This window comes from Anarrhichthys ocellatus, unplaced genomic scaffold, assembly GCF_004355925.1.
Source record: "Anarrhichthys ocellatus isolate YVR2014 unplaced genomic scaffold, GSC_Weel_1.0 scaffold1, whole genome shotgun sequence".
In the NCBI taxonomy this organism is placed as follows: domain Eukaryota; kingdom Metazoa; phylum Chordata; class Actinopteri; order Perciformes; family Anarhichadidae; genus Anarrhichthys; species Anarrhichthys ocellatus.
The window spans coordinates 943,257-963,832 of record NW_022280031.1 but is presented as its reverse complement, the minus strand read 5'-3'; the positions used below and the strand labels follow the sequence as shown (position 1 = coordinate 963,832).

General features: G+C 40.9%; 1 protein-coding gene across 1 annotated transcript in view; it reads left to right on the top strand.

Moving 5' to 3' along the window:
- Window positions 1–12,632, top strand: part of cdh22 (cadherin 22) — a 154,312-nt gene extending 141,680 nt beyond the window's left edge. Inside the window, exons 12-14 of the mRNA XM_031848850.1 lie at window positions 1,838–1,987; window positions 2,320–2,421; window positions 7,512–12,632. Of these exons, the coding sequence (XP_031704710.1) occupies window positions 1,838–1,987; window positions 2,320–2,421; window positions 7,512–8,050 (791 nt within the window). The 3' untranslated portion in view covers window positions 8,051–12,632. The remainder of the gene's footprint in view (window positions 1–1,837; window positions 1,988–2,319; window positions 2,422–7,511) is intronic.
- The last annotated feature ends 7,944 nt before the right edge of the window (window positions 12,633–20,576 follow it).

The following is a 20,576-nucleotide window of genomic DNA, read 5'->3' as shown; positions in this document are numbered from 1 at the left end:
ATCATGGCCTCACATTGCGTTCTGTCTCCATGTCTTGACACAAAGTGATGAAAAGACTCCCCCCCCACCCCCCCATATTGCTAACGGTTGAAGCAGTGTGTAGAGCAAAACCTCATCTTTACCAAATAAACTTTGCGGTTGCATGACAGACTGCCATCATGTAACCTGGAAAATGTCCCATATCATGCTTAAAAAGAAATCTCATAGGATGTGAAGCTGCGAGGAAAAAATAAATTAACTTTTTAGTGGATTACCTTTACTTGTATTCAAAGCATGCGAACGCTTTTTTATTCCTTATTTTATTTTTGTAGGGGTTTGTCAGTCAGTGACAACATTTTAAAAAACCTTTTTGCACATGTGCTACTGTGGGACACATTTTTTAAAGTGTGAATGGCAACGCTAAAATAATACAACATCCGTGAGGAGTCCTACTTTTCAGTAGAACAGCCACACGACGTTGTTAAAGTAATGCTACACTGTACAAGTCCTCACGTTGCTCTTCAGTCATTTTGTTTAGTGTCGCTGCATTTGTTTTCTGTGACTTTGTGCCTTTAACTGAGTACAAAATATAAAGAAACTATTTTACATATTGCGGCAGGGTTTTAAGTTCGGGTTTAAGATTGTCCACAAAAGAAAAAAAAAAAAAAAAGATTTCTGGCTGAAATGCTTTAAATGACCTGCTGACTGGTGGCCATGAGACTGCTGTTTGCATCCAGATTCCTTCCAGCAGTCAACATCGCTTTCTCTTAACTATGATCATGATCTTTACCAAACTATAACCAAGTAGTTCATCATGCAAGGGGTGTGGCTCTAGAGATGTCAGTATCAGTCAGTTGGTCAGTTCACCTCTTTATTAACTACTTTCAGATAAAGGTGGACGTGGGATTGTTGCTGTTCGTTTTGATTCAGAACAACAGAAGATGTCTCAGTCTATAAGTATTCATACTGTATGTTTTGGAGAGAATCTTTTTCTAAAGCAGACAGCATTTGAAGGACAATGCTGTGTAAAAGTCAAAAGGACAAACTCAGGGGCGTAACGTTCCCGCACATAAACAGTAATATGAAGATTGTTCTACATGTGCCAGAGGAGCTCTAGGGCGACATGGATAACGGTGATATATGCTCTGGGAGATGGATTGCTTGGTATCCGCAAGTCTGCTCACAAAGCTTCTCTGACTATATTTGTCAAAGCCTCCTCCTGTATTCTTTGTTACATTTGTCTATGTCTCTGGGAGAGGGCTCATATATACACACACACACACACACACACACACACACACACACACACACACACACACACACCGATGAAGTTTAATTTCAAACAGTGGCTCTCTCTCGCTCATTTTCTCTCCTGTTTTTGTTTGAAGAAGAAGAAAAAAAGACACATGATAAATGTTAACAGCACAAAAGCAGTTCTCTTCCCCGGTGAAACCATCTCCTGGCCGGACTCCTTGAACTATGCATTAAAGAAAATTATTCATTCAGACTATCACAAGGATGGTACTTTTCTGTCTTTCATTGTTATTTTTGAATCAAATGAAAAAAACATATTACATTGTCAACAATGATTTCTCCTGACATTTTAGTAATGTCAAAGGAGTCTGCATGATCAACAAATCCACCTTTTGTTCGACTTCCAACAGTACAGAGTTTAGTAGAACAAAAAAATTAAAGCACTCACTGGATGGAGTTTCATCGATTCCACCGCAGTCTGGTAAAAAACAGACATCAGTGAGCAGACAAACAGGTTTTGTTCTTAAGTCGCTCATGTGTTATCCTCTGCTTTACCTTGTGTCTCTGACCCCCACCCTCCGACAAACTCACACCACCCGCCCAGACAACACAGCTGGCATCCGGACCCAGCGGTCAGGCTTTAACCGCCACGAGCAGAACGTGTACTTCCTGCCTATCCTGGTGGTTGACAGCGGGCCTCCCTCCCTCAGCTCCACAGGCACCCTGACCATTCATGTCTGTGGCTGCGACACAGGTGAGATCTACTGAAGGAGCTGCACCGTTATTAACGTCATCATCAATGTCACCTCCGTGATCATCAGCAGCAGTGCTAAAAAGGTCATTTACATGCCATTGTTTTGGTTAGCAAACAGTTCTTATCAGCTAATATTTGGGGAGAACAATAAACACAAGGGCACAGATCTGCAGACAAATGGCCCTCAACAGGGTTTTTAGAGGGGTGTAATATCATATTAAAATGTTTTTCTCTTGATAAAAACAGTGCTTAATCATTATCCACTGACGTGACTCATAACTAGTTTTGAATCTGTACAGTAAATACATTTTTTTTTTCTTTTTGCAACACAGAGGGAGCCATCCAGTCCTGCAATGCCACAGCCTATGTAATGAGTGCCGCTCTCAGCCCCGGGGCGCTCATAGCACTGCTGGTCTGCATGCTCATCCTCATAGGTAAGCAGATGGATGTATGTATGTATTGATTGACGAATGAAGAGATTAATGTATTGGTGTATGATGGATGACAAGATAGTTCATTAGTATTGCTTTTTCGTGGTCATTGCTATGTTCAACTACTCCTGCAGGACCACACCAAGCATTATGTCCAGTGAAAAGGCACGACTGAGGGCTGCACCCGATGTTTGCTGCTCATAAAATCTTGCAACCAAGTATGTGTCTTTAAATGGATTGAACTCTTTCAAGTTATCTATATTTCACGAATGAAATTGCACACATGCAGTGGCAGAAAAAAACAAGTCGAATGACATAAAAAACAAGATAAATTTTTCATTTGCCTTTCATGAGCACCTTTCCTGTTGGACATTTCTGTTGGTGCCTTTCTGAGGAGAAAGCTTTTGTTTAAGCAGGAGCACAGACGTTGCCCGGGTTTATGAATGATATCAAGGCACTTTGATCCTCGGAACACAGGCGGAGACAGAATGAATGGAAGTGAAGTGGAGAGGGGGGGGGGGTTAGGTTAGAGAGAGCAAACAGGCAAAAGAGCTGCCTCAGCACTTGTGTAGCTCTGGAACAGCAGGCTTTAAATAGACGAGGCTTTCCAGACATTCTTTGATTTTCATACACAGACACGTACACACACGCCAACATACACATGCATGCTCAAGCTAACCCTCTCAGAGCCCGAAGAGGTTTAGTATTGTCATATCTGAAAATTTTATGAGTTCACTTTGAGTTCTCCCCCCCTCTGCAAGTCTCAGCATCCCACTCCTCGGTGAAAGAAAGAAACGACAGCGCTGTCACGGTGTTTTGTTTCCCCGCTCGCGCCTATACCCGTTTTTTCATTGTGCAGGCAGTGAATGATGGATGATGCGACACCCGGCCGCTTTAACTGTGACTTACATTGCTATCTATTTCTTTTAAGAGCTTTCCTAATGAGAGTTGTTAAAGCTCTGTCTACATTAACCAAACCATCTTCTGTAGTGAACTTCAAAAGCAGAGCATCATTTATTCATCATGGTTTTAAAAGCCTCAACAAAAATGTTATGTACAAATCTAAGGCAACCTTTGCTGGCTATAAAAAAAACTGTGTTTGCAGTGTATTGTGGTTTTAGTGTTCCGGGATAGATGGCATCCACTCAAAGGCTGTTGTTGAAAACAATTACCTGGTCTTAAAACCTGTGGAAAGGTAGACACTGTGAAGGAGAATAGAGTTACCTGCTGCAAAGATTTATTTTCATTGCGGCCTTGATGATTCGGACAAAACCATATTGCAGAGTAACATGCTGATGCTAAAGGCTGTGGTGAGTCAACTATTTGGGTAATTTTTCATGATTTGTGCCATTTTGAGTCTTATTGCAACATTGATTCCAATAGTGTCTGTGACTCTAATCAGTGCATGCCACTTTGAGTGACTGGTAGGTAGAAAGTGGACTGAACAGGCCTCATCAAAGCACTAAAGGACAGGCAAAGTCAGAGTGCCTGGCTTCTGCCAGTCACCAGGGGGGCAGTGCAATCTCAGGGCTGCGGGTTCTGGTATCAGGGGTATGAGCAGTGTTTTCACAACTATCATGTGGTGTGAGTAATAGTAATAGTAATGTGACTGAGGCATGTGGAAGCAATTTTATCGAATGCACATTGTGCATGGTAAGCACACAGTCACACTCTTGGACAAATCACTTCTCACCTATAAACAGCAAAGCAATCCGTTCTCTCAATGTGCCATTACTGTGTGCTCCTTGTCTTCTCTCTCTCTCACACACACACACACACACACACACACACACACATACACACATACACACACACACACACACCCTCCGCACACACAGCATCTACCTAACCAGCCAGGCAGCCTGCACTCCCTCTCTCCAGAGGCTGGACCGCCTCTATTACATCAATTGTTGGATGATGAGAAAAATGAAAACAAATTTCTGCCTAATTACCTTACAAACAAACAGTCCCTCCATCAGTTCATTTATAGGCCTGATGTGATGAATCCATTCCACTGCGTCGCAGCATCTGCATGCATCCATTCCAATTACCTCCCATCTGCTTGGGATGAACTCCTGGGTGGGGGCAACCAGCGCAGCCCAAGGGTATATTAACCGTCTTGTCAGGAACGCTTATTGCAACATCTGTACACATGGGGACAAGCTTTGTATGTATAGGAGGCAGCTATACACAGGTACATATGCTTCCTACAAAACTCTGAACATGGTGTTGTATTAACATTGCCTGAGGCATGCTAACCTCCAATAGAATAAATAGGTTTCCAATAGCTTGCAGTGTAAGCATCTGTGTACCTAATAAGCAGTGACACTCACAGACACTGTTATCAGTGAGGAAGGCTTTTTCAAAAGTGAGGTTATCTGATTCAGACTGAACTGCCACCTACTGTCACTCCTTCAATACTATTTACTGAAAAAAGCAGCTGATCTGCACATACGAGGGAGTTCATAACGTCAAGTTTTCTACTTCCTATTACTCTCCTCATTAGTCTGAATTTAGGGTAATTGTCTTACGGCTTGATTAGTATGCATGGCAGTGTGCGCCACAATTTACCACAAACCATGACTGTTTCCTCAACCCAGTGGCAATTAATTCACCCTATTCATGTAGGAGAAGAATAAACACAATGGTTACAGACACCGCACTCGCAGTGGAGCCCAGCAAACAATGTGAGAGGAGAACGAGGGTACATTATCAGTCAGAGATACTGCATTAATTCCCCATTCAAGATCAACAAGGCTCTTTAGGCTGGCACAGCTTTTTAGGGAAAGAATACACAGGGCGTTTTCACTCCGCGAGTTATTTTTCAGGCCATTTAAGCCAAATGAAGACAATTACCAGGAGCAGCCACAAGTCAATTGTGCAGATTATATGTTTGAAACTGACGAGTTTTTTTGCATTTTGCTATGGAGAAAAAAAGAGTAGTGGAAGGCGTTGAAAGCAAAAAGGTGAAACACGGTGTTTTATAGTCACATGCTGACTTTCAAGGTTGCTTTAAAAGAGTGCATTTGTCCGTGGGCTCTTTCCACGCATACTGATGTGCTTTCACATGTGTGAATATCCTGTACACAGCACATAACGTCATGACATTGATCTAGTTAGGCTGGGAAACGATGTGGGCACATCTCATTTTCACAATGTCTGGATGGGTGTTCTGGTGGGTTCAGAGCATCAAACAATCTGTGCTGTCCCAGACAGCACAGGTTCCGTTATAATTGATAGTCTTTTATCTCTGTGGGCTTGTAGGCATTTGTTTAGTCAACAGGCTATCTGTTCTAGAAGATGCATGGTGCCCACTGGTTAATGATCCATCTAAATGTCCCTTCACTGGCATCCCTTTAGAGTAGTTGCTCATTGTCCCTGCTACAAGGGAAGAAAACGGATTCGTTCAACTGTTACTCAGTAGCACTGAGTCCACTGGCCACTGGAAACACATCCTGCTACTAATCAAAGCTCAGTAATTAGGACAAACATTTTAATCCCTTCATCTGATTACTTTCTACTTTTTTTTGTCACAGGAATTCATTATTAATACTGAGTTTTATCACCAATAGTTTTTTCTCAGCATGCATGACATTTTCTAAAAGGCCACTCATAGCTCACTTAATAATTCAGTTTGATTTTGCGAAGTGGAAGAGCAGGGGGGGGACACATTCTGAAAAGAAAATCACATTTAGATGTTGATTATCCATCATAGAGAAGAGAATAAATCAACTGATCTACTACCAGCTACTGTAAATTCATGCATTCTGGTATATAGGTTTTTAAGTATTCTATTGATGTAATATTTGTTGCATAATTTTAGCGACACAAATACTATGATGATGTCAATCTTATTTTTTTGATTTTGTGTCATGGAGTATTTACCATGTACTGTATATCAATCCTTCTTCTCTTATTAATTAGTTGATCAAAAAGAGGCTAGATTGCAGTTTGTCCATAATACTATTGTAAATAGTTGTTAATTGTATTCCTCATTCCTCGCCTAGCGTGCATAATTCATTCATAACTGCCCGTAATATGATTGTTATCATCACTGAAAATTTGAGGTTGCTACAAGTCTGGGACAAATCTGGTGGAGGTTTCATAGGGAAGGGTGCAGCCCCGAGGAGGGCTGATGGAGTCAGGGGGTGGGTGTCTGAGCTAAGTGAGACTTGTCTAATCACAAATGTAGGCAGTAATTAAAATAACTAAGCTGAAATTAAAGCCTCATTGATTTATCTCTGCATACAGCCTTTGTTTTCCTCTCGTCTCATTAGTCCATAACGTGATCCATCTCAGTTGCTTTCCCTTCTTTAATTCAGACTTAATTTGACGAGGCATTTCTTTCTCTTTGTAGGCGGTTTTCTCTGGATTTAAGTAGTGATTGAACCACAAGGTGTTAGTTTCACTCGATTTGGATGAGTATTGATATACAGATTGGTCTCCATTCGGCCTTTTGAATCATATTTCTTGGCAAGCCAATCAGGATTGTGAAAAATCAATTCTCATGCATTTCAAATGTAAAACTTGATAATATATTATCTTCCCCTGCTCTGCCTTTGCCCCGAGAGGTGAAATCAAAATTGCAATGGGCGTAGTTAGAAAGTTTCCCACAAAAAGTACGTGTAGATCCATCAGACACAGTGCATGTTTGATGTGAAGCCACCAACATCAACCAAGAACACCTTTTCGCACATCTATTTTCTTACAGTTGTGTACTGAATGTGCTGAATATGGGTTTGGTATGCCATTATTCTGAGCAAGAATGCAAGCTTTTTAAAGTCAGTCTGACAACTCTAATCCATTGGCCACAGTGCAGTAAGAGAGTGAAAGCCACATACTTCTAAACACTAGCTGTGATGACAGTCATCTCATCCTACTATTCAGGTTAATCAGACTAATTCATATTTACCTTAATTTTGTGCAAAAATGTGAGGGTGCAACGTGTGCCAACACTGAATACAATGTTTTTTTTGTAAAAATGTTCAGTTAAACTGTACATATTTGACAAGTTGTGTGTAATTACTCTCCCTCTCTCTCTCTCTCTCTCTCCCTCTCCATCTCTTGTCTTGTTCTGTCTCCTTCTCCATCAGTCCTCGTCTTGCTGATCCTGACCCTGAAACGCCACAGGAAGGGCCAGAGGATGACGGAGGATGAGGAGGACATGAGGGATAACGTCATCAAGTACAACGACGAGGGCGGAGGGGAGCAGGACACTCAGGCGTACGACATGAGCGCCCTGAGGAACCTCTATGATTTCCCAGAGGCAAAGAGCTGTGACTCTGGCCCGGACATCCGCTCACTGCCGCAGTGGATACAGTCGAACCGAGTGGGTGGTGGTGCAGAGGGTGCCGCAGCAGCAGCGGTGGCAGCGGCAGACTTCTCCGTATTCAAAGGCTACATCCGAAAGAAGGTGGAGCAGGCCGACGCTGACCTGTCGGTGCCGCCTTATGACTCCTTCCAGACGTACGCCTTTGAGGGCACCAGTTCACCAGCGCTTTCACTCAGCTCCATCCACTCGCTGTCCACCACCTCCGAGCAGGATTTCTCCTACCTCAGCGACTGGGGACCACGTTTCAGGCAACTGGCGGGCTACTACGCTCCAGGAAACCCTGAGGAGGAAGGGTCCTAGCACAGCTTCTCCTCTGGAGAGAGACGTTTGAACTACTTCGTCCTTCTCTGCCTCCAATGCTCACCCTCTGGCACTCAGAGCCAGCACTGTGTACTCCTGAAAGACCGAGCACCACCTCTTTATCTCCTTTAAAGAAAAATTCTAATGTCAAACTTTGAACTCAAGAATTTCTTTTTTTTCCTTCTTCTTTTTTTTTTTACACAGTTTTCAGACTTCAGCATGAAAGCTCTAGCTGATACGACGAAAGAGTAAAGAAAATATATCAAGTCACCAAAATTGCCATTTAATCTGAAGGGATGATTCTCTCTCTCTCTCTCCCAAATCACATATTACAACCTTTATTTTCAGCTGTGAGACTGTTCTCAGAGTAACACCATTATGTAGGTCGGGTCAAACTATGCCAAGGCTAACTGTCTGACAAACGTGTATTTATTTGAGGAGGAAATATTTATGTATTTATTTGTTTTTTTTATGTATTTATTTATTTATTTATCTACGCCATGATCACTATGGCAACTGCAACAGTGAACTTTGCTGAAGTGCTAAAGAAAAAGTGAGAGGAGGAGGAGGACATTATTAAAAGAATGAGAGACAACACGGACAAAAGAACAACAGACTGCAGTGGCAGATGACTTCAGAAAACAGTCAAAGGGGTGACATCTGGGTCATACAAAAATTGCATTCTGGAAATATTTGTATTTATTTTCTATAACCACTTTTGTAAAATAACCAACTTCAGAGATTGATGAAAAGCAGAGGCAAGTAAAAAAAGACGGAACAGATGGAATGAAATAACTGCAGAAGAAAAAAGCTGCCAGTTAATCCTGAACGGTTGAGACTGACTTACTTTTGCTGTATTTTAGTGATTTATGAAGGGTTTCTTGAAGGTTACAAACTGAGGACAATTGTGTGTAAACTGTTTCTTTTCCTATTCTCTCCCCAGCCAATTGTAAGGCAATAAGGCACAAACCGCAACAATGATTTAACACGTAACAAAATTACTGTTTAATGGAATTGGCTGGTTGCCAGCGTTGACCCGTGGGAAGCCAATTTTCATTCCAGATTTTGTGTGAGTGTGTGTACAATATGTTCAATTAATTTTATATCCTGAGACATTTGATTTTCTTTTTGACATTTTATTTCTTTGAGTGGAGGGAGGTGGGAACTAGTGACAACAGGATGGTGGTGCCTAATTAAGAGGGAGAGGTTTAAGGGTAACACATGATGAATGGACTGGTCACATCCACCTGATATCCACAACCTGTTCAATGTTGACCTTAACTTGCAAATGTATTGAAAAAAAAAAGAAAAAGAAAAGAAATAAATATTTAATTTTTTTGGTAAAAACCTACATCTCACTGTGTGCAATAAACTTGAATTACTGAGTGAATTACTCAGCAAATGAGATCAGTGATGAAGTAAATCCATGATACTAATTATTTGTTGCCACTTGTTTGCTGAAGATGTCTCTGAATTATGAATAATTGTGGAGCTAGCTCGCATTTACACCCGGGGTACATTCAGAGAATGGGTCCTAGGTGGAAACAAACAGACCATATGACAGTGCCACAGCCAAACAAAGACTTTCCTCTCAGCATGGCTCCCTCCTGGCTGCCTTCTGCCAAACTATTGTAATTGTCATATTCGCCAGAGGATGCTGAGGCGTCCGTGGATGCTTTCATCTTCATGATCTGCTGCTAAAATGGCCACTCACACAGTGGGATTCACGTTGACTTGCTTTAATAGCTGAGTTTCAAAGAAAATGTCTTTAGTAGGTCTACTGTATCCACTGATTGTCTGCTGAGTGCCGACTATACTGACTAGAGAGCTGAGCTCCATTAGCCATCACTTGTTAAACAAAAAGGAAGCTCTTAGAGTTATTTTACTGAGCTGAAGTGGCAGCAACTTGGAAAAATACAAAGTATTGCAGCTTATTGTCTAATGTGACTAATGCTGTGAAAGCTGAGGTTAAAGAGTAAGCACATTTTCAGGGGAAAAAGCTCCCCCGGTTACTTCAATCCTATTTTCCCTGCAAACGGGCCTTTTTTTATTCATCTTACTTAATTTTCAGGGAAAATGTTATTCCTCAGTTTCTTTGTGATGTCCCGCACATGTGATCCTATGAATGCACCCCCCCCAACTCAAGGGCAACATGCCCCTCATAAGTTATGTAGATAGGTATAGGTTTAGTAATTGACAGTTCTCTGGAGGGACAACTGTGTGCTGTTAAATATCCTTTTCTCTTCTCTCTGGGTAATGACGATTGATTAAACATTGGGAGGGAAATATGAATGTGTGCCACAGAAAATAACCATCATAAATAGCCCAATAGTTTTAGTTTTCAGACACACTCAAAACAATAAGGCTTTCACCTTCACCAAGACAAAAACATTAAGTTAAAATACCCTGCATACACAAACTTGACTTTTACCACAGCAAATGCAAGCTGAATAAATAAAGTGAGATCAAACAATAACAGGCAGTGGTCTTTCCCAGCATGCATGGCTTTGGACTGCAAGAGGAAAACAGAGAAAATTGCCTTTGAGGCAACAGTACCCCCATCAAATAAAACCACATCTACAAAAATACGTTTGATGCCGGTAAAATGATATTGATTCAGTTATTGCCCGAGCTCCTCAGATAGTTTGTTCCAAATCACAGAGGCCCTGATGGAAAAAGCCTAGTTACCCCTTCGTTTAATTCTAAACGTTGGATCAGCCAGAGGGGCCCTGCTGGAGGATCAGAGGCTGCGCACTGGCTCATAAAAGAGTACAATGTGTTTAGTATAGCCAGGGGCCAGACCAAACACGGCTTAAAAGGTAATCTGTAAAATGGTTAAGTGATGATTTTGCTTTTAGCAAGCTGCTGACATGGATACTTTTGATTTATTCTACAATAAAGAGCTACAGTTGTCTAAACAAGGATAGAAATGTCCTAAAACATCGTTTTTCCTAAGGGTTGTAAGTGTTGACCACACACAAAATCAACAGCTTTATACAGATTTCACTAGCTTGCCGGTTTCTTCTTTTGCTTCTATAGCTGCCACAACTGTGGCAAGTTTCTTTTCTTAGTGTCATTGAAATGAAAGGTTTGTGAAAATGCAAAGACTCTAACCCTCTTTTCCTACAGTCCCTCTTCAAGGTTACTAACAGTGTTTCATTGTTGTTCAATCAAAAGGGACACAGAGTGTGAGGGAGCTACATTCACTCCCTGACCTCTGTTCTTTGTTCTCTTGGTTGGGTGTGCTGCTCTCTTTCACAGTAGGACATGAGGCGCTCCAACATGTGTTAGCATTTGGATCGTACCAAGTGTGATTTGCAAGAGTGATGAAGCCATGGGTTTTTGCCTTTATGTTTCAAATTTTCTTTAGACTTTATGTATTTTCTAAGAGTAACTGTGCAGTTAAAACTTAAATGAAAAATGTTTTTTAGTCAAGTGCTTTAAATTGTCAGTTTTTGTCTGACCCTTGTTAATGTGTAGGAGGTTTTGGCCATGGGGAATTTAAAGTTGCTGTGTCCTTCTGCAAAGGTCTGATGTGTTGGATGAGGGAACTCCTCTCTCTGCCTTTGTGTTTGTCCTCCGATCATTGCTTTGCTCAGTGAAGGAGGCAGAATGAAAAACCAAGTCTCTAAATTGTTGCTCTTATTGTTAGAGCTCCAATTTTCCCAGATTTGCTGGCCCAAAAACCAAATAAAAGGGCTTTCAAATCCATTCCCAACATAAGGGTTTGGTGATTACTACAGTGAAGCACGTTGGGTATTGCAGGGATCATACGTGTGGCCCTTACGTTTTTAGATTGTCAAAAAACCTACAAACATTCCTCCTTTTAAGGTATTTTGGTTACCACACAATGTCAGAGAAATGAAAGTCCTTCACTACACACATTGATATGTAAAAAACTTTGCTATGATTAATATTTTTTGGATATGGTTTTACCTCTAAAAAAAAGGAAAAGTGTTTAAAATTTGAACTCGATATTGGACCAGATTGTGTGTGGAGAAGTGGACATGGGAGAAAAATATAATTTTGAACTTAGTGAATAATATGTCTTGTAGCATAAACAAAAAATCATATGGAACCTCTAACAACCCCTAACAAGGTTGAAAACTGTATTTTCATTAGAGGGTTGGAGGAGGTCTTAAAGATTCTAAAAGTTGTACCTTCACTTAGTTTTTTGTAGTAAATTTAAAGTGCGTAGACCTGATTTAAGGTGCTTTCACACTTAGCCTGTTTTGCTCAGTTAAAAATAACTCTGGTCAGTTTGCTCAGATACGGTTAATTTGGGCTGGTGTGAAAGCTGTCAGTCGAACCCTGGTGGAGACCAACAACTGACAACAACTCAGCAGACTCTGGTGCGTTCATTTGTGGTGTGATAGAAAACTAATAAACCACAAGCTTTTATGACAGCAGACGTGTGATTTTAGCATGATTTCATAAGCAGAACTACTTATAAATCCATCTGCTGATTGTGAAGTCTGTTCAGGAAGCGATCTTAACACTTAACTGTACATCTGTGTCATGTACACAACTGCTATGTATGGGTAGGTACTGATGCGACATATCTTTGGAGATTCTTGTGATTCGATTTATGCAAACCCTTTTGAAGATACAATCACAACAGCAGGTACAATCAACGCCTCTGTCAGACCACCAACCAACAAACAAACCGATGAAGCTTCATAGAAATCCACCCATCGATAATATTCCAACAAAAACGGTCTTGTTACATTGCCAAAGGTCCAGACGATCCAAAACACATTATTATGTCCATAAATACTCACGGACTGCTGTTGCATCATTTCAAATTAGCTGGAAGATATGCCTAATTATTCATATATTTTCGAACGTTACTTCAGTTCGCATGTAAATTTTGCCGGTCTCTGTGTCTCAAAATGGCGGCTGCACTCTGACGTTTTGATTGACACCTCATTTGACCCAATAGCAGCTTACATGTCCTGCCTACAGCCTACAATAGCCAACGAGAGTCCACGTTGAAGGAAAGTGCCTGCCTCTCTTCTTTCGTGTAAAGCTCGAGCCAATTGCAACCAATTGTTCTGATGACTGACGCTTCGTATCGCCAAATGAAATTTTGAAAATAAAAATATACAGCTTCAGGGGTTAGATTTAGAGGCAGAACGCGGAAGTAACCTGCGTAACCGCGAGTCAGGTCCATGCGTTAAATGCAAAATGTGGGTTTTGAGAGTTTTGGAGACTTTAGGAAAGTGAATAATGGCGAAATAACTTATAGATTACTGTATTTGGACAAAAATAAGCCTTAAATTGAATTATGAATACACATTTTTACACAGCCAAGCTATGTTACCATGGTTAACATGGGTATCCAAATAGGCTTTTTTGGAAAGCGCCTAGACATACCCTTAGAAAAACATGTGTAAAATATTCATTTTCTGTGGTATTGTTATCGAATTTGAACTTGGACTAGGTAAGACTTCATGCTGTTGTCCCATTTTGTTTTCCAGCTAATTAGTCCCAGCTATAGACATCTGCAGGCATCTGTTTGCAAACAAATATTCAGGCAGAAATAAAAACCTTCTACTTCAGTGTGTTCAGACTTCTATTACTCAATGCCAGTAGCACTGTAAACATGCCCGAGTGGCCATGGAGGCAAATGAAGAGTTCAGGAGTCCAGAGTAGATGCTTCTTTTATTTTTTATTTTTTTAAAAGGTCAACCATCGCACCAACATTGACACCAGTATCTAGTTGCCTTCACTACCCCCCACACAAACAAAATGAGGCCCTTATATACACACCTGGTCCAGCTAATTGGACCAGCCCTGCCATCTACGGGTAAGTATATTGCTAAACATATATGTATAATAAATATTTACCAGATTTTACCCACACCACAAGTATCTATAATAATGAACAACTAATTAGAATTCCTATAAATAAAGTAAATAATAAACACCATCATTAATCTAACTAAACACAGCAACACCTATTTTCACTCCCCCCTACCTGCTTCCTGTAGTTGGTATTTCCCGGAACTATAAATGGGTGCTCGAGCCCCCGGGGAAGTATTTTGCCCGAACACCCTGGGAAGAGGAAACAGGCAGAGGTAAGTTGTTGCAATATATACACGATAATGTTCTGCCACATAGACATTTACTACAGTCAAGTCTAATCACTTTGTCACTGACTGCAGTTGTCTGTTTGTTGGCAGAGAGAACAGGACCAGCTTTGTGTCCTAGCTGTGCACATGGCCCCAACATCCACAGTCCCACAATAAATACATACAATAAACATGTGTGTTCCTTGACTCTATCACACCCTATCTCGCACACTATCCGTGGTCTAAGTAACGGCGGTGCGTCGTTACAAGCACTTACAGTGATTCTTCAGAGTGTTACCTTTCAAAAGAGACTAAAACCATGCATGTACTCCAAATGGTTCAAGAACAGCTTTTAATTTACTTTGGGTATGCGTTGGATAGGCGTTTTAGGCTCATTTTACTGGAGTGGTAACAGGTTAATTGATCTGTATGAGGCCATGTACATTTGATAACCATGTAACGTGTCAGCGCAGGCATTTCCCCTGATTAATAGGTCAAAAGCAGGACTCTGTACTTGGTCAGTTTGTTATGGCCATTAAAAAGTATGTGACAGCGATCAGGCGGTGATAATCCCTGAATCATTACAGTACAAGAAACAGGCTCGTCTGTATGCTCTCCAACGTTCACACCAATCATCTGGGATTGCTCAAAGGGCCTTTTGTACAGTCCTGTCTCTCTATCTGTTCATTGTTCATAAAATGTGGTTCATTTGCAGTCTTATATTAGTAATAATGCATGTCTGTTATTTCTTCGTGAGCTCTTTGTGACACCAAAGAACATAAATATACACAGAAGTGTTAAACTGCCGCATAAACTCACCAGAATTTGATTTCACCAACGGGGTCCTGATGAACTGATGATGCAGGATGACATTTGCCGAAACTGTCCAAAGAGTTACTCTTCAGTCCATAGAACTTCTTGTTTACTCCTCTTGGTTTGTTTGCAAAAAGTCAGTGTGGACAGGAACGGGACCAGTAATTAAATGCAACAATGTTACTTCCCCCCCCCCCCCCCCCTGGTCCAGACCAAATGAACCGAACTACAGGTATGAAAGCACCCTTAGAAGTCAGTGGTGGTGACTCCTCTACAGCTCATTGCACATTGACAGTGTAGCAGACAATTGATTTAAAGCTCCGTTACTACATTTGAGTCTGCCTCTACGGCACGTCTGTCACTTTAAATAAAGGAGTACATCCCACTGAGGCCTCAATATACAATGTGGAAAACATTAGTGCTGTCTCTTGACATGCGACTTGCGTGGGTTCTGTGAAGTGCATTGTTTTACAGCTTTAGATGCCCAAGGGAAATATAATTTAAGGGTTTTTACACATTGCTAACAAATATGCGGCAGAAAAACAGTGTTACTCACACTGCTCCCCTCGACAGCGAGGAAACAAACTATTAAAAACATATACATTTGTGAACTTTTGACAAACAATTTCTGGTATTGTATTATTTTTCATTTTACTTAATTAAATCTATTGGCAACTATGAATAACAAAACTCAAAAAGATCAGTCTGTTCTCACAGTATTTGTAGCTATACCTACAAAAAGTAATGCACTGTCATTCGTATTAATGTGTAGGGAGGAAGTTGGGGTACATGCGGAGTTCCAAAAACAGTAGACTTTCACCCAAGAGACTGCAGTTTGTGTCCTGTGTGAAGCTAGAAGTCAATACTGATTTGTCACGTAACTTCAATAATTAATGTCACTTCTGTAGTTATTTTAACACAAACGGTGACTTATTTGTCACGTATCTTCTATACTTAATGTAGCCGGTACTGAAATGTCCCTCCTTGGCTACCGTAGGGCTGGGTAGGCCTTGGCCCCTCCTACTTCCTGTTTCTCAATTTGTTTGTCACTATATAAGCTGTACTGATGAACTCTCTCTCGCTCTCGCTCTCGCTGATCCCTGGTGTGACAGGTTGTGACCGTCGCGTGTGGTGCTTTGGCCCCGTCTTGATGAGTTGGTTTGAGCCAGTATTAAAGGGTCAGTGTACAAAAATTGTAAACCAAATCCTTGCTGTGGCCCCATTAAGAAACATCACTTCAGTAGTTACTTTAACTTAATTAAATGGAAAGAATTTTGATGACACTAACAGAAAAGTACTACATGTTGAATATCGTTCTGATTTCAGGCACACTAGAAAAATACCATTGCTTGGTGAGGAGAAAAGCCGACAACCTAACTAGTGCGTTTACACAGTTGAAAGGTGGCTTGATCCACTCTCATATCTCTTTTGAAGATGCCCTTGAGACCTTATTTATGTGGCTTTACTCTCTGTGAGACTCTGCCAGAGCTGTTAGATACCTCCTCCTCCCTAAGAACATCGCTCCACCTGAGCTGACATGAACCGTCATCACATCTACCGTAAATGTTTTCAAAACATTTTCTTGTCACAGCCCCCATGAGGCTTCAATTTTTATAATATAATTATTTTTTTATAAAATGCTGCATTCAGAAAGTTGAAGATTTGATCCAGGAAGCCAGGTTTGATGCCAAAACAAATGGCTCCTTTTGTTTGCCCTTCAAGACCGATGCAGCAGTCTGATCCAGTGCATGCAACACGGGGTGCATACTAATCTTATATAATCCAACCATTTAACCAGCACCTTGCAAAGACCTCATCCAAGGAGACATATAGGCCCATACCTTCACATCAAAAGTTGTTTTATTGAACATGCAGCACTTCATCAGTGATGATCACATTTAAAATGTATGGATGAATTAATGGGTGCCCAGGTAGTTGATCTCTCCACTGGGAGGTGTTTCAAGCATAAGTCTCTTTTCCCACAGGGAGGTAGACTGAGTCTCTTTTGCCTCAAGCCATACTGCATTAGCACCTATGTAATGGTGGGAAGACACAGATGGAGCATACATCACTCCATGCAGAGGTGTTCTCCCACTATCTTCCACGATTTCTTGGCCCGGTTGGATCAATTGTCCTTTAAATGGAGGTCATAATTCAGCCCAGGGTTGATAAAGTACCAAAGTCGTCAAGGGCAAGGGTAACTACATTTTTTTTCTTCAATGTTTAGTCCAGTCACACTGTAAATCATCATTTTGATGTTTTAGATTCAATTTCCTGGATACGAAACATATTTTTATGTGTAATTAAATATATATTTTTTAACACTCCCTCTTGATTGAATATTCAAATGGTTAAAGTGGTCCTACAGACATGAGCCACCCAGCAACAATGACCAATCACTTGATTGGCATTCAATATACAATAACAATGTGTAAACTCGAGTAGAAGGTAACTGAGCAGCAATAACAGGCTTGCTCTGCCCGTTTGATGTGCTTGCCAGCGCTTTATTTTCACTAAAATTGGCCATAAAACAGCATTTGGCACAACAGATGCTGTGAAGATAAGGGAAAAGTAATACACAGGGTATATGGCCGACGCTTGGATCTCACATGAATGGGCATTGTCTTTTCAAAAATTTGCTGTGACTTTAGTAATAGAAATGTTATCAATGCTGTTACAATTCATTGCTATTCATGAGAAGACGTCATAAGGTCATCTCAAGACAAGGGCTTGAGACTGAAGAGGCTTCTTCAACAATGGACTTAAGCCACAGTCTACCTTGGCCTCACTCTTTTAATTAGAAATCACATGTGCATGCATTAATAGGAGACAACCCAATATATGTATGGTCATTCCAGTCAGTGAACACTGAACATGTCCTTTCATTTGAAAAAGAAGAGATCCTGTTTAATGAAAATAAATAATAATATTCTAGGATGGCAGCTGGTCTGCGCTGTCGCCTCACAGCTGACCAGCTGGGTCATTTCTGTGAGGAGTTGGAAGTTCTTCCCGTGTCACTGTAGCATAGGCAGTTTCCAGGGAGGGCGTGGGGTGGGGGGGCTGTAGTTACCTGGATGTCCATAGTAACCCCCTACCCACTCCAAACCCACATCATTATTAGATGGTCAGTACTGACATAGTATAAATATTTAGTCTGGGGGTGGTTTTGTTGCCTTAACCTTACAAAATTGCTTCCAGTGAAGAGCTTATTTTGAAGAAACATAAAAAGAAAAAACTGACAGCTACATCCAAAATTGATGCTAGAGGGGTATCTAGAGCGTCAAGCGTGGGTGTTTGACATGTTGGGAGTGAGAATGTTTTGCCCTAGCACCTCCAAGAAATGTATCTGCTTCATTCTTGATTTGTAGTACATTAGAATAGATTTAATTTAGTGTGTTAGTGAGAGTCAATGTGTTTATTTCTCTCACCAGGGATTTCTGGCAGATCAGGGGCAAAGAAAATGTTATGGAACACAGTGAATGGAGTATACTGGACAATGGCTAGATGCTTGCTGTTAAAAGCTAAACAAAACTGTCATCACAAACAAAGCATTATTCTTTTATATTTAATAAAGGGAACATTCACAACAGTGGTGGGCCGTCAGGGCCAGCTAAGCCTTCTCTGCTGGCCTAAAAAGAATCACAAAGTTACAGCTATTATATAATTTAATAATTTTTCACAAATACACTACATGTATTATAATTTATTTTCCCATTAGCTTATTTTCTCATTGCATAGCTCCTGTCTTCCTCTGTTGCTCTGCTTCCAGCCTGCAGCGCTGCTTCCAGCACAGCTTGTTTTAAGGAGAGCTTTTATCCAATCAGAGTCAGTCCCTATGTCTCTATGTAAGGAGAGAGGCCCGATGCCCGCTAGAGAGCCTTTGCAGTTTAAGTAAATGGGGACGATATTGTTGATTGTCAAAGTCTTCAACCAATCAGATCTTTAGTTTGACATTTGGTGTGGCTGAATTATTGTCTGGGTGGAAAGTAGGCCTTGTATACCCTCAACACTGCCACAAACCGGTTGTGGTAACAGAAAAGGGTGTTCAAAATTGTCATAAATCAGGACAATGAAAATCGTGAGTCTCCCGGGAAAATTGTAAGGGTTGCCAAGTGGGGTGAAGAGTCAGCAGTCAATCATTGCCACCATCAAACAGGCAATGAAAGTGAGTCACAGCAACCACGAGAGGTCCTTGAGCATGCGCCATGAATGAGTACCCAAAATATTATGTAGTTCGGTGCAGCAGCATGCGAGATCAGCTGTGGACAGAGATGTGCATGCACACACACTTGCACTGTGGGAAAACAAAAAAACCTGACCCTCGTCCAGATGGTTTAGGTTCTGTGCTACACTGCTTCTTAGACCTCAATAACAAATTAGACTTCAGAAACAAAACAAACTTCAGAATTCAATGTGAATAGTTTTACTGTTGATCCAAAATGAGTACAATAAACCGAGTTGGTCTCGAACGCAACAGACCAAACTCAATCATACATCCTTTATTCATCCCAGTTCAAGATCCACCTTAAGTGGGCCTTCATGCAAGGACCCTTTTTCAGTTGCACCTTCTAAAATCGGTTGTACAACTTCACACCAATAATTCGAGCATACTGAGTGCTTTCTTGCTGAATCAGGTATTTTCCAGAAACTAATGGTGTCAGCGCTCTTTACGTAACTGCCACCTCATCTATGAGCAGCTGTTCATTTTCCCATCGACAACCTCCAATTCTAGACAGCATACTATCTCAGTTTCCTTCTAAGGTTACGAAGAATTTGTTTTATTACAAGCCAAATTATTATTGAGCTTGATTATTTGATATTTAATATTCGGTAAAACCATACATACAAATATGTCACAAGGCATATACGACTGGTCTCATTATCTCCTGGCTTATTAATGGGATATCCTTTCAGAGCATCTTACCTAAAAGTCCAGGTTAAGTGAAATTATCATGACACAGTCTGCAGCCCTCTCCGAAAATTTGGATCAGACACCAAGAACAAGGTCTAAGATGTTTGATGTAAAGCTTAAGCCAGGCTCAGACTACAGGAGTCTTGGGCTGATTTTACCCTGCTTCGCCCCTTCCAACAATCAGAGAAGAAATCTGGTCTGGGACCTCGGTCTGTAACAATCTTTGGCCGAGATTTGATTATCTGGTTATGTGAGGGGTTTACAGATACAGTTTTAAGGATCCCGAACTGTTCACAGACCCACTAATGTAATTTCAAAAGTTTTATATTTTTGGAGATATCAATTTGAATGTTTATGTCAGTAACAGGGACCGCAAACACCAATAAGAGAGACGAGCCGGAGCAGCTGATGGTGTTTCCAAGCTACCGGTAAACATTGTAGTCCTTGAGACTAACTAGCTAGCGTCCTACTGTTGGCAGATATTGCGAAAATCATTGAAAATCGAATTTCCACGCCTCACTGCAGAATATACAATGCATCTCCTCCACTTTTCTCATCCAGATTGCTTTAATGCATCTCCTCCACTTTTCTCATCCAGATTGCTTTAGCTGCTTGGATTGTTTTTTTTTCACTTCAAAGCTTTATTACAGCAAGTTTACATTCCACTTCTTCTGTCTGTATTTAGTTTACATTGGCTTCCACATGGGATCACTTGAGGTGGGGCATT